At 43.4% G+C, this 14,789-nt stretch overlaps 2 protein-coding genes across 18 annotated transcripts in view; one reads left to right on the forward strand and one right to left on the reverse strand.

Moving 5' to 3' along the window:
* GSAP (gamma-secretase activating protein) overlaps nt 1-12,116 on the forward strand; it is a 198,634-nt gene extending 186,518 nt beyond the window's left edge. For 9 of the 17 annotated variants that reach the window (XM_064575365.1, XM_064575364.1, XM_064575366.1 and 6 more), the window contains 7 exons: nt 2,062-2,132; nt 2,566-2,660; nt 8,019-8,138; nt 8,988-9,049; nt 10,606-10,707; nt 10,871-10,970; nt 11,358-12,116. In XM_064575365.1, coding sequence (XP_064431435.1) covers nt 2,062-2,132; nt 2,566-2,660; nt 8,019-8,138; nt 8,988-9,049; nt 10,606-10,707; nt 10,871-10,970; nt 11,358-11,449 — 642 coding nt within the window. In that variant the 3' untranslated portion in view covers nt 11,450-12,116. Of the gene's footprint in view, nt 1-2,061; nt 2,133-2,565; nt 2,661-3,442; nt 3,480-8,018; nt 8,139-8,987; nt 9,050-10,605; nt 10,708-10,870; nt 10,971-11,357 lie in introns of those variants that run through there. The other 8 variants (XM_064575362.1, XM_064575370.1, XM_064575371.1 and 5 more) reach the window with 8 other exon arrangements.
* Nucleotides 12,117-13,914: 1,798 nt separating this feature from the next.
* Nucleotides 13,915-14,789, reverse strand: part of CCDC146 (coiled-coil domain containing 146) — a 96,016-nt gene continuing 95,141 nt past the window's right edge. Inside the window, exon 18 of the mRNA XM_054505380.2 lies at nt 13,915-14,435. Within this exon, the coding sequence (XP_054361355.2) occupies nt 14,232-14,435 (204 nt within the window). The 3' untranslated portion in view covers nt 13,915-14,231. The remainder of the gene's footprint in view (nt 14,436-14,789) is intronic.

Genomic DNA, 14,789 nt, shown 5'->3' on the forward strand with positions numbered 1-14,789 from the left:
GCCAGATTCTAGCTCAGTTGTACAAATACTACCACATTAGAGTCTGCTGTGGGATTGGTAGCCCATCTACCTGGTAGCCACCCATTGAAATTGTGTGATTCCAATTAATAACACCAGTCCATGTGTAAATGGAAGTGATATGGCTACACCAAATTTTGAGGCAGTCTTGAGTCTCTCAGAAAGCATATGGAGTTGAGGCCTGACCCTACTTAGAACCTAGAAGTAATATGCTAGACAAATTCTTAAAGTATTTAAATTCACAGAAAGAGAAAGAACACTCCATTTCTCCAAGTTTGGGTAAGACCAGTATGCAAATGATCAGTTGTGTGAACATATATTTTTGCATTGAACTCTGGAAGATTAAATGTATTTGATATGGCCCTGATTGAATTTCATGTTTAATTTTAAAATTTTCTGCCTTTATTGTAGTTATTAGTGTCTGTTGTTTTTTTTTTTTAAGATTTTATTTACTTATTTGACAGAGAGAGACACAGTGAGAGCAGGATCACAAACAGGGGGAGTAGGAGAGGGAGAAGCAGGCTTCCCGCAGAGCAGGGAGCCCGATGCGGGACTCAATCCCAGGACCCTGGGATCATGACCTGAGCCGAAGGCAGATGCTTAACGACTGAGCCACCCGGGTGCCCTAGTGTCTGTTTTTAAATAATATCTTTGGGGGTGCCTGGATGGCTCAGTTGTTAAGCGTCTGCCTTCGGCTCAGGTCATGATCCCAGGGTCCTGGGATCGAGCCCCGCATCGGGCTCCCTGCTCCACGGGAAGCCTGCTTCTCCCTCTCCTACTCCCCCTGTTTGTGATCCTGCTCTCACTGTGTCTCTCTCTGTCAAATAAGTAAATAAAATCTTTAAAAAAAAATAGTATCTTTGAATTTCACAAGTTTTAATAAATTAGGAGAGGTTGGCATTCTCATATATTGATATTTACAAGCAAGGCATTGAACCTTTTCTTTTTTTTTGGCATTGAATCTTTCTTAAATAATAATTCTTTCTGGTAGAACTATATCAGGGAGCTCACTTTATGAATGTGGCTTTGATCTTCCCCATGATGGTATTAACTTGCTTTCTTTGTCCTTTAATAACACAACTATTTAACATGTCCATCTATCATCTTTCTTTCTGTTGACTTTAAATTTCACCTTCCAAAGTATTAAGGGTTTTTGTTCAAGCATCATTCTTCCTGATAACACTAGGCTGTGTTAACAACTGCTGGAACCGATAGGACCAGAAGTGGGAGGGATGTAGCCTTAGCAAACTCAGTACCCCTAACTTTCTGACTCGGCAGTCACCGACTGTAGCCAGACCTTCCTGCTCCTGCAAACAGCCCTGTCTCCCAGTCCCCTCAGGAGGGCAGCCGATGGGGCTTTCTAAAACAAATGGAGGAAGTTGCTGCAGAACCAGACCATATCACTTACGAGTCATCTTACCTGACTTCAGCCAAAGAGACACTGAGAATCTGTGTCATTGAGAATGAACTGTTTTTATCTGTGCCCATATGGAGATCCGTTCCGATTGGCGCCCTGTCCTTCGCCTCTAGGTGCAGGGCGTGGGATTCATGGCGGATCACAACCCCATGGAGACTGCTCTGTTGCTGACAAACTAGTCAGATGTCTGACCTGGACTTGAAGCCGGTCATACTCCACAGTCGATGCTCAGGACCTCTATCTTGTTCTGTGTCTCTCTTCTTCTCACTGTCAGCTGTTGGCCTTTGTCATGTAACAGGCCTAGAGCAAATCCAGTTGTACTTGACCTTCACTGATGGCAGAGGGCCTGTGATTGAGGGCCTGTTAACGGGGCTGGGGAAGCTCAGCGGGGGCACTGCCTGTGTAGACAGAAGGGGCTCTGTTAGACTCTGGTGCACATTTTCAGTCTTTTCCATTTTGGATTCCAGTGCGTCAGCATTGCCTGCAGAAAGGCTGGTTCTGTGTCCGGGCCCAGGCTAAATACCAGCTGCCCTGAACAGGCCTGTCAGGCCCGCAGAGGGCTCGCTGTAGGGGCCCCCAAGGGAGAGGGCATGGGCAAAGGGTAACAGACTGTCTTTATCCTCCAGCTGGATCTCATTTGCCAAATCCTGGAAACCAGCTGGAGGAAACATCATCTTCACTCCTCGGTTCTCCACTTGTACGCAAGTATTTCTCCCTCTCCCTTATTGAGGTGTATAAAGAGCTAAAACAACTCTAATTGCTGCCTGTTGGAACTTAACAACTGAAGGCAGTTGTCACCAGCCCTGACAGTCTTAGTTCTGTACGCAGCATTTAAAGGAACAGCCCTGTGGCTTCACCATACTCTTTCCCTGGCATGTGGTTGATGAGGACGGAGGGGCATGTGAGCTCAGGACGGCCAGGAAGGGGAATCTGAGTTAATGCAATCGATCATTTATGTGCCCACTGTCTGGTTAGATCCTAGGCCTTAGGCTGATGGTCTCCATCATACTTGAGGCTTCACAGTGAGCATGGATTCCATCTCCGTGTGCTACTCAGAGCCACTGCTCAGAGACAGACGGAGTTTTAGGGATGAACCCCTCGGCTGACAGCGGCTCTGTCGTTTTACCCAGCAGCAAGCGGGCCAGTGCTGCTGAATTTACAGTCTTTCACATCATGACCAGGATTCTGGAAGCTACTACGAGTTTGTTTTTACCTCTGCCTCCTGGTAAGTCTTGGCTCTTTTGTCCTTTGTTGTAATACATTTGTTCTTTCTTCTTCACGTGGTCCCCAGGCCTTACACATTTAAGGATGAGACGACCTGTGTTGAGAACTTGTGTGTCTGGGGTCACTGTGAGAGATGGGCCTGACATTGGTCTCTGCAGACCAGATGTCCCCCGATTATTAAATTCTGCTGTGGCTCGTCACTGACTTTAGGGAGCCGAGGCTGGTCCCCATGCGGCTCGCTAGGATACTTGGAACCAGTGGAGCTGATGCAGGGAGATCTTTCTCTGATGTCTGCAGGCTTAGTTTATCTGATTGAGAAAGTTAACACTCAGGAGGAAGTGGGTCTGGCTGGGTGTCAGAAAATAGCTGATTTTTACGTGCTTGGAAGCTAAAAATCGCCCTTAGGATTTTGAAACAGGACCAAGTCAGGCCTCAAAACACCCTGGGCACATGTGTATGCAATCATTCATTTAATTGGTCATTTGTTCACTCAATAAACAACCATTTGTTGATTTTTTTTTTATTACATTCCATGTGCTGTGCTAGAAATTAGAGCAGTTACAAAAATTAACAGAAGTCTAGTTGGGAACATATATTAATTATAAGAAGCAAATAAGCTCCTGTCTGCCTTGTATTCATTACATATGTGTTCTGATGAGTGTTAAGCTTTATGATAACTGTCACTACATAATGTTTATTAGCCAGTTTAATTTAATTTATTTATATATATACATCTATCCCATCATCTATCAGTAATTCATTCCTTTACTCTTTCATTTTAAGCCAATATGTAGATGGTGCCCGTTTTGTGCCAGTTGCTGTAAGTACTTTACATAAGTAAGCACATTCAATTTTCCTAACAGTCCTAAATGGTAGGAGCTTAACATGAACCACATTAAATTGTCAGTATCCAACCAGTTTTTGACTTAAAAAAAAAAAAAGGCACTTTCATATGGTTCCACTTTAATATTATTCCCATTTTATTGATGGTGAAACTGAGGCACAGAAAGTTTATGTAACTTGCCTGAAAGTCACACAGTGATTAAGCAACAGAGCCAGTATTCAAATCCAGGAAGTCTGGTTCCAAAATCTGTTCTTTTAATGACTATTCTGTGCTGCCTCTTGAAATTTATATTCCATTTGAATTAGTTGATGCCAAACATTGACTGTTTATGGGCCCAGAAATCCCCATTGCATGTCCTGGCTTGTCTGCATTTGTGATACATCTGACTCAGTTTGGAGTCCTTCATGCCTTCTCTGTCCATACACCTGACCTTATAAGACATGCGGGTAGTGTTGGGCACAAGGAGTTTCTTATGATTTATAGGAATCTGACAGTGACCATTCGTGAGGAGACTAGAGGACTTTAAATTATCCCAATAGAATAGGAATTTCCAGGTGCCCTCTAGAAAGAGTGAAGGGATTTCATGAAAACTATATATGACTTTCTGGCTTCAACTCTTTATCATTTGTCATCAACACAAAAGACTTGGTAGAGGATTGGGTTGATACTTTCAGGTTCGTTCACCATGTATGTTCAAGCCCCATTTGTAAGTAAATGAAAGTGACTTACTAGGGACAATTTTTACCCAGGAGACCATAAAACTTTACTTTCTAGGAAGCATCACACTCCTTCCCAGGGATATGTAAGGAGGGAAAACATGGAGAATGTTATCCATAGCGATTGAGAATTATTATGAGTAGACTTAATGGTTTGTGTCCATGGGTCAAGTGTCTCTGTCCTTTTCTCTCTTTTTTTTTTTTAAAGATTTTATTTATTTATTTGAGAGACAGAGGATGAGAGACAGAGAGCATGAGAGGGAAGAGGGTCAGAGGGAGAAGCAGACTCCCCGCTGAGCAGGGAGCCCGATGTGGGATTCGATCCCGGGACTCCAGGATCATGACCTGAGCCGAAGGCAGTCGCTTAACGACTGAGCCACCCAGGCGCCCAATGAAACCTTGTTTATTTATTATTTTTTTTATAAAGATTTTATTTATTATTTGACAGAGAGAGAATGAGAGAGAGAGAGAGAGAGAGCACATGAGAGGGGGGAGGGTCAGAGGGAGAAGCAGACTCCCTGCCGAGCAGGGAGCCCGATGCGGGACTCGATCCCGGGACTCCAGGGTCATGACCTGAGCCGAAGGCAGTCGCTCAACCGACTGAGCCACCCAGGCGCCCTCTGTCCTTTTCTCTTAAATGTTGGTTTCCCTCATGTGACGTGGAAAGCGACACTGGGTCACGTGGGTGTGCACATGTGTGGGTAAATACAGGGTGTTTTCTCATGTACTTTTGTATGTATGTGTGCTTGCTTTCCAAGCCTGCTGGACTAGTGAGAACTGTTTGATTTCCAAGTGTTGGAAACTTGGAACCCAATTGGTTAAAGAATAAAGGGAATGAGGACCACGAAAGGGAGTCATGGTTTGGAGCTGGAGCAGTTGTGGTTTAAATGGGACCTGTGTTCCCCTCACGGGCTAGTGGAGGCCAGGAACCCTGGAGGATGAGGACTAGAGTTGGCTGGAAAAGCTCTGTTTTGGAACTGATGCCTACTTTTAGCCGATTTGTTCTGTTGCCTGGAGCTGACATGCAGAGGAAGCCAAGAGTGGATTGTTGGATGTGGGGCTGTGCCCTAGGGATAGAGGATGAAGGGCCATCAGGGATCTTTAGGACATGGATGCAGGGCTGCAGGAGAAATTTCGAATCGAGGAAATCTATAGGAACCTTTAATAAACTTTTCTTCAGAACGAATTTCATAACTTTTTTTAATCTTGGGAAGAATGTCCAAATCCATTTGAAAACTCTCATGGAGGGCGGCACCTGGGTGGCTCAGTTGGTTGGGCGACTGCCTTCGGCTCAGGTCATGATCCTGGAGTCCAGGATCGAGTCCCACATCGGGCTCCCTGCTCGGCAGGGAGTCGGCTTCTCCCTCTGACCCTCCCCACTCTCATGCTGTCTCTCACTCTCTCACGTAAATAAATAAAATCTTAAAAAAAAAACCTCTCATGTTGTTGATTAGTTAGTAAAATCAGAAAATCAGTTTTTTTTGGATTGCCAGCGGAGTCATCTTGTCGTCAGCCCCTTAACATCTGCTTGTGGGCAGAGTCCGCACTTTATCTGACCCTTGATGTGGCCGGGACTTAGGCCTCAGTCCCTCACTGCTCATGATTCATGTGCTCAGGGAGAGAAAACTCCGTGACTGCTCTGAATTCAAGTTCCTGCTCTTTGGGCATCATTTCTTTGTCATGTAAGCGCCTAAGGCTGTGATCCTTTGTTATTCCCTATTCACACCTCATCAGCTTCCAAGTCTGGACCTGTGGCCATGCGCTTCCGGTCCCTTCCTTCCTGCTTCACCGTCCGAGTCCTCATTACCTCTGGCGCAGGTTCACTCAGTGGCCTCCCAACATGTTTGTCTTACATACCTCTTGTAGCAAACTGTCCATACTCCAGTCCATTCTTTGCCTGTTGCCATTTTAATAGTCCAAGAGTAAAACTCAAATCCTTTTTTCTATCTTGCTCAGTGTCCCTCCCCAAAGTCTACTAAATAAGAAATTCCTTGCTGTCATTCAGCATTCAGGCCCTGTTGTGTGCACTCAGAGCACCCTGCACTTTTCCCTTTATAGAACTGGCCATTTTTTTAAAAAAGATTTTATTTATTTTGAGAGAGAGAGGGAGAGAGAGCATGCATGTGTGCACAAGCAGGGGGAGGGGCAGAGGGAGAGAGAGACTCTCAAACAGACTCCCCGGTGAGCCTGGAACCTGAGGCAGGGCTCGATCCCATGAACCTGAGATCATGACCTGAGCTGAAACCAAGAGTCAGATGCTTAACTGACTGAGCCACCCAGGCGCCCCAAACTGGTCACATCTTTAAGAATGTATATTTTTGTGATTATTTGATTGTCTTCCCATCGGACTGGAAGGTGGATGGGAGCAGCTGTGGGGTCTGTTTTCCTCATTATTGTATACCCAGCTCCTTGTCTGGTGTCTGGAAGGGATTTGTTAAATAAATTCCAACTTTACCTCCTACCATTCCTCTCGTACACCTGATTCCAACTCAGTTGGGTCATGTAGTACTTTCTGAACATGCCCCCTACTTTCTCACCTTTGGGCCTCTGTTCATATTGTCCCATTAACCCAGCTACCAGTTCTTGGGGCAGGATAATGTCATGGGTAAGAGCCTCGACTTAAGTCCCATAGCCTGCTTTCACATTTAGCTCGGCCACTTACTAATGATATGATCCTGGGCAACTTTCTTAGCTCCTGTGAATCTTGGTTTCCCCATGGATAAAATGGGAATCAGGTGGTTCCCACCTCATGGTGTTGAGGATCAAGTTAGCCAATGCATAGATTAAAGGCCTCAGTACGTGTTTGTTAATGGTCGCCGTTGTTCTGTCATATGCTAGGCTCTTCATAGACCTAGCGTTAGTTCTCCAAGCAGCCATGTGGGAAAGCTACTGGTGACTTCATGCTCAGCATAAAGAAATGGAGGCACACAAAGGCTACTTACCTGTAGTTAGTGAGTAACACAGCAGGATTCTAGTACAGGTCTGCTCATGACAAGGTGGTTTTTTCTACTGTCTCCACTCTGTGTATTCTCTGGCCTCATTGCCACCCCCAGGCATTGCATTTACTCTTCAAAGCTCCCCTCATGTGCTGTCTTTTCCAAGAGGGCTTTTCTCATTCTCTCCTGGACTGATATCTTGTTCTCCCATGGATGTTGCTTTTATTGTTTGTTATTAACAGTGTGCTTAGAACTCTCGGTTTCTGAGTGTTTGAGTAACGCCCACCACAAGACTTAGGTTTGAGGGAGTTGCCTTCCTCTCTGTTGAATTCCTGTAGATTTGCTATCTGACCATATTATTTAAATTTTTCTTTTTTTATAATTTAGTTCAAGTAGACCCCAAAAGCCCTTGTAGGGCATACACAGAGGTCGGGCATATAGACTGTCCCCTGCCGGTTCAAAATTTTTCCGTGTTGGCAAAGTGGTCCCTACCTGTCAGCCTTTCAGCTTGGGCATCTGGCGTTTGAGGCTCTTCTGTTAACTGTTCTCTTTTGGCATCTCACCGCAGAACTGCAAACCTATTAAACTGTAAAACTGTTTTTCATCGAGCAGGCCCTGCCTCTTTTTGTCTTTTTGCCTGAGAAGGGACACACACGCTTGTTGCGAACTCATATCTACCCAGCACGATACTTAATCATGCTAACACAAAGCAGGAGACTCGGACCGTGTCTTCAAGCAGCGTTTATTAGACTCTCCGTGCCAAGGCGCTGAGCTAAGGGCTTTAGTAACATCATTGAATTCACTCCCTCTAGAAGCCTGGAGATGCTGGCTGACCCTGTTTACCCTCCCAATCTCTTGCCTAGGTTTTCACACTCTGCACACGCTCCTCGGCGTGCACTGTCTCCCTTTGCATAACCTGCTGCATTACATTGATGATGGGGTGTTGCTTCTCACCGAAACGGCTGTCACAAGGCTCATGAAAGGTAAGAGGCTCCGAGTTTGCCACAGTGCCAGCCTGGCCCTGAGCCCCATCAGGACGGGCTTGGTGGTGCGCAACCCGTGCGGTCACACAGGGCCCTCGTGCAGTCAGGGCCGCCCCATGCTCGGTGTAATGCTCCACATTAAATCTTGAAATCCTTAGGACTGAAACAAGGGGATCCTCATTTGCCTCTTGCAATGGGCTCTGCAAAGTATGCCGCGTGTCCTGCCGAGTACAGTTCATTTCCTGCAGCCAGGCTTTGGGCTAATTTGAAGTGCCTCAGACCTTCAAGAGGCCCCAGAGGGCTTCTCGATCCACACACAGCTATTACATTCCTTTTCTGTGCATGAGGGCACTTGAGGATAGGAGACTCTGAAGGCTTGTTTCTCGAGAAAATGTCATGAAATGGCTTATTTTCAGCTGATTAACTCTGTCAACACAGACTTAGACTGGAAATGCAGGAGAAACTGAGAGATGCAGTGCTCTTGTGAATCTGAACTTGAAGGTCTCCAGTGTAATCACTTGCTGAAATTATTCGTTGTGGTATTTTATAGATGAGTTTTGTTAATATATGTTAAAGTATTTGCCGTTCCCCAAGGTGCCTTCTGTTTTCACTTCGTAAAATTGTTTTGTGAGTGGCAGCCTGTTTCATGCCATATAGAAACTGCTTCATTAAAAGAAAGCCCTTGTATTCAGAGACAACAAACTAAGACTTTCGAGGTATTGTCAGACTTTAGCTTGAGAATCCAGGGTGGGGAATGTGTGTTATCAGAATGAACCACTGAAGTATTATTAGCTTGCTCACATATTAAAATGGAGATTTGTTTTATTTGCCAATCTAACTTTTTTGTAGATCTGGACAATTCAGAGAAAAATGAAAAACTAAAATTCAGCATCATTGTGCGGCTTCCCCCGGTAATCCTGAATTATATTTTATTCTCTCCATAAGCCTTGGTATGAACCTCCTTCAGTTTCTTCTTGCAAAGGGAGCATTTACTTGTTTTGGGCTAAAGTCAATTGAATTGTTTCACTTTTCAGTCCTTTCCCAGAAATCCCATCCATCTTCACGCTCGCTGGCCGTTCCCTGCGGCGCCGACAAAAAGCTTGCTCCTCTGGCTTTGTACTGCCTGGCACAGCCTGCCTGAAACACTTAGCCATTTTCCCCTCTTACGAAACTGCACTAATATTTACATCTGTGAGTCTGAGGGGAGGGAGAGGGGAAACAGGTGTTTTTTGGCATTTAAACTGATAAGAAATTTAAATCCAGGTGAGGTCAGAAGGTTCTGGAACTGCATTTCCTCCCACTGCCGTTTCTACTACGGCAGGAAGACATTCCCAGGCTGAAGGACAAACGAGAGACATGAGAGAAAGGGTTTGCCAGGCACTCCTTGTTTTGATGGGGGATATTGGCTCTCAGAGTCAGAAATACTATGAAAATATGAAATTCCACAGCAAGGTCTTCAGAGCCTTGGACTCCGCAGAATTCCTGACCCTGCCAGCCCGGGGCCAGCTCTCTGCTCTGTTTACATACCTCGCACACTTGTATCTCTGACACGATCCTCCCACGAAGGGATGTCCGCTGCCTTCTGGACCTAATCGTTTTCCTTTGTAACACCCTCTCCTCCTCACAGCTTACTGAAGCAAAGGCAAGGATAGAAAACAAAGCATATTTTCCACAGCTAGATCTCTCTGGGGAAAGTCTCTGAACATTTAATTTGTTTTGTTTTGTTTTGTTTTTCTTTGCCTCAAGCTCTTAGGGAATTAAAATTTTCTGGGCAGGACACTGGGGAGAACAACCTTTTGTTTCCTATCGAGACCTCACTTAGAGTTGCAGGTACCCAGTTTTGAAGAGTAGCAGATGAACTCCATTTCAGAAAAAGAATTTGGCAACATCAGTGAATAAACTACTTTCCTCAGGGTTGAATTTAAGGGAGTATTTATTCAAAATTCAGAGGCACACCTCATAGGAAATGGCCTTTCTTCAAGGGTCATTAACCATAAAGGGCCTCTCTTTTAGACTAACCAGCTACTTTGGAATAATCCTTTTTAAATTATAAGTAGGTATAAGGTACATGTACTTAATGCAGTATAAGCTACATTCTCCTCTCTGTATTTTTTCCCATTCTTTTATTGTTATTATTGGCTTAATTTCTTTAGTTTTAGGTTTACAGGAAAATTGAGTGCAAGGTCCAGAGATTTCCCTGTCCACCCCCCTGCCCCGACATGTGCAGAGCCTCCCCTATTACCAACACCCCCACCACCGCGGTCCATGTGTTACAACTGACGAACCTGCATTGATGCATCACAATCACCCAAAGCCCATAGTGAACGTTAGGGTTCACTCTTGGTGTTGTTCATTCTATGCCTTTGGACAAACGTATAATGCAATGGGTCCATCATTAGAGTACTGTACAGAGTAGTTTCACTGCCCTAAAAATCTCGCTCTACCTATTTTTCAATTTGCATAATAGCTTATTGGTCAGAAGATCTGCCGACTTTGGGATCATCCTATGAGTTCTAACATCATTTCCCGGAACCACGTGAAGCGACTGCTGCTAAACTATAAGAAACAGGTGAGTCTGCGAGCAAGCACAGCCCCACTAAATGTTGTTGTTGGATCCTATTTGCCCATTTCATCATCTCCACAGAGGCAGCAGCTGTAGTTCTTAGCCTCCTTTTTTAAGTTTGTGATTGTTTTGGAGAATGAGCTGATACCAGAAGTGGTTTCCCTTTTAGCCCCGGAGTTCTATGATTGACAAGTCGCCAGGCAGCGTGGAGTTCCTGCCCCTGAACTACTTCATTGAAATACTGACAGATAGAGAATCTTCCAGTCAAGGTAACTTCAGGGCTTTCCTGCTTTTCTCTTGACACATCAGTCCCTGTTCACTTCTGTGGACCCCTTTCTTTCTGGAATACTCCTTACTTCTAAGCAGTCCTTACTGCAGCTAGTTTTAATCAGTAACACACTGATTAATCCTAGAGTGAATTACCAAAGGAATAATCACCTTTGAGGTTTTAAGCGGGTTTAAGAGGCTCAAAACCCATATGGTTGATGCGAATGACCTTTCTTGGGGCTGAGGTAGAATAAATTTTAACAACACATTTTCAGAGTAACGTGTTTTACTAAAATATAAAGTAATTACGATGTCAATGAGCTGCAGACACAATGTTATTACAGAAGTTCCATGGCTACGCAGTAACTCTTTTCTCCTTATTTTTCCAGCTCTGTATGCTCTTGAAGGACATGACAATGTGGATGCAAAATTTGTAGAGGAAGCAGCTCTAAAACACACCACAATGCTTTTAGGCTTATGAAAGAGAAAATGCAGTTGTATCCGCTCCCAGTATTTTAATCTTGTGCATTAGCTTGACTTCCATCAAGAGTCCTTTACAATTCTTTAAAATTGGTAACCAAAATCAGAATACATTGTTAAGCCATCTGAATTCCAGTTTGGTACTTGTTCAGACAGAACTAAATTGCTGTACCTCATCCCGGCTTTGAAAAGCAGACAAGCAGTCAAGTGGGGAGGAGTGACAGAACAGTCTGAGAGGCATGCTGTGTCCTCAGTGACGACTTAGCGGCTTACCTTCCTAATGACTTCACAGGCCAAAAGCGAGTCTGTATTGCACTCTGAAATAAAATTACGCTTTAAAAAAAATGTAGGGGACGGTGCTAAGAAAAAAACTAGATGTGTTGTTGAAGATAACATATGACAAGCATAAAAATTCGTTACAGAAGAACTCTATTTGGAAAGAGGATACTTTTCAAAGAACTGAATTTGGACCGGGTCAAATCTGCTATTTCCAGCAGAGAATAATTTGTCATATACAGCAGGGTGTACATAATGGTATTGAGAGTAGGATTTGTCTTTGTGATGGTTCAGATGGAACTGTACTTTAATATGTTCAAGTTTTTTGTATTTATAAAAGTTTGATCTAGTAATATCTTTTCATTAAAAAAAGAAGAAGAAGAAACACTGAAGGTTTTGGCCTGAGTCTTTCGTTTTTTGAACATAGCCTTTCTATTCCAGCCAGGAATCATGAGTCCATGAGCATATTCCCTCTCTGAGGGCCCCCATGGCACCTAACTAGTTCTCCCACTTTTCTTTTTTCTTCTCTCTCTCTTTTATGGTGACTTCATTCTGACCCATAACGGTAGTCGCTTGCCTGGGGTCAGCCGATGCCCTTTGCTTTTCTCTCTTCACAATTTCTCCAAGTGAACTCGTGGAATTGTCATGCTTATAAATATCACTAGCTAGTACAATAATTCAACTTCTTTTCTAAAATCATACTTGTGTTCCCAAAACTGCCCTCTCCTACAGAAGTTCCCTTTTTGGTCAAATATGTAGTTGTCACAGAGGCTCAAAATCTCAAGATCATTATTTTTCACTCCCTACCCTTTCATACTTGCGTCGTTTCGGTGTCTTTGTGGAGTCCGAGTCATCTGACTTCCACTGAGACTGGTTCTGTCATCCCTCTGCTCATAGCCCTTCGTTACAGGATAAGACCCAAACTCCTTGACATTGAGCGCTTCCTAAATCCCGGCCTTAAACACAGTTCCCCGACATGAACATGCTGTTCCAGACAGGGCAGCTCGCTGGGCCTTGAACAGCTTTTGTCTTCTTACTTGCGAGCCTGGCTTAGGCTATTTCCCCCATCTGGAAGCCCCTCCCCACTTATTAAAATCTTACTTGTGTTTAAGGGCCGGATCAACTAGTCCATCTGACTGTGACCCCCAGCCACACCAGTGCATAGTGGCTCCTTCTGTAGGCACCAGTAGCCCAGGCCGTGATACTTACTTAACATCTATCCCTTTGTGTTAAAGAATTAGGTTTCCATTCTCCCGTTGTTCCTACAGGTCTATTTTTGGATCCCTGATGCAATTACTAATTCCTACGACACAGGAGGTGTGTTGAAGTACGCAGTATTTCTTTGTATTAACCACACACTGTTACTTATCACAGGCACTTTGCTTTTTAATAACTTTATAAAACAACCAAGTTAGATTCAGGACTAACTTGTAGGCTGAGAATGAGATTAAATTTCCCTCCACTCTGGCAGGATAGGGGCTTGGAACAGATTTTGTTTCATTTAGCCAAAAAAAAAAAAAAAAAAAAAAGGAGAAGAAGAAGAAGAAGGGATGTGGTATTTCTCACTTCCAGAATTGTGACACAAAATCCATACCCAACACCAATATGAAATATGGTTTGAACATATTAATGAAGTAAAGTCAGTTTTAAAATCCACTTGGGTATTTTCATACGTGAGAAAATATAAAAACACAATTAGGAAAATATGCTTGGGTGAAATGCAATAAAATCAGAGTAATGAAGTAAGTGGAACTGGCCTCATTTTCAACTCTGCCACATGCAAAGCTATAAATGTTTTCATTGGAATTTTTAAAAATCTGGAGTCAGAACTTAAGCACAGGTTTATTTGTATGTAACGTTGTAAAAAATCTAGATTTATGGGAAAGATAAATTAGGGCATAATTATTTTTGAAGCAAAAGGATTCTTTACTTGTAAAAAGAATGATCATAGTATTACTTTTAAAAGGACAAGCGTCCTTACTGCTTTTTACTTGATTTACATTTATCAACATGAACTTCAAATGCAACTATTTAACAAAGTGAATTATAACCTCTGTGATACTTGGGATATTTTCCTTTTCAAACAATCATTCTATCTTTCTCTTTCAAGTCAATATATTGAACAGTATTTGCTTTTTTCTTCTTCAATAAACAAAGACCACGCTGCCAATTTCTGTACTGCATTGAAAATTGATTTATTTTTATAGCACCTGGACTACTATGTATTTCTGAAAGGTAGTCAATATATAGAGTGAAAAAGAAAAAAATGAACAATACAGAAATATGCTTTGACATAATTGTAGGAAAATTCTATGTCCTACTTAACATCATGTAAAATATAATAGCTGATGAGTGTAAAAGGAAGCCATGTTGTTCTCCGTTGTTGGTCAATTGTGGATACTGCATTTGTCTGTAATTTAGAGCTATTACACTGGAACTTTCCAGCTGGGCATATGAGGCAGCCTGGTTAAAGTGTCTCCTTCAGAAGCCCAGATTGGTTCACATGCTCAGATTTCAATTGGCTTTGTAACAGGTTTCCTTATGTGCCTCATATTGGCCCCTGGTTCACTGGGCTTGAAAGGAGCCAACGCGCCATATGGTTTGGGCAAAGGAAGAGTGGCCTCGGCCTCTGGGATGTAGGCATTGGGACGTGGCTCTGCAGTTGTGTAAACACCATTGGGCAGCTGGTGGTTATCTGCTACCAAGAACTCCTGCAAAGAATGATTTTTCCTTTTTAGTTCTCTGAAAACTATAGTGAAGTCACTTCATCCTTAGGGCCCAGCAGACACAGCTGGGTCTGAGCAGTCTTAGGCTGTGCTGGCTGATACTTTCCCAAAGGGACAGGAGGTTATGAGGGTGGCGTCACTAACACACACACACACACACACAGAGTGTCTCATTGGAATGACCTGTGTTACTCAAGCATTATTCTGTTCCTGGGATTTAGGGTTTACCATAAACTGGTTAGTGGGTCCTAAATTCACTGTATTCCAGCTTCAATATCTTTCATCAAGCACTCAGTATTTCCACGTTTTTGAAAAAGGCTGGAGTAAGTCACTGGTGAG

Source organism: Mirounga angustirostris, unplaced genomic scaffold (genome assembly GCF_029215605.1).
Source record: "Mirounga angustirostris isolate CCGP_5_RB_7025 unplaced genomic scaffold, mMirAng1.0.hap1 SCAF_12, whole genome shotgun sequence".
Taxonomy (NCBI): domain Eukaryota; kingdom Metazoa; phylum Chordata; class Mammalia; order Carnivora; family Phocidae; genus Mirounga; species Mirounga angustirostris.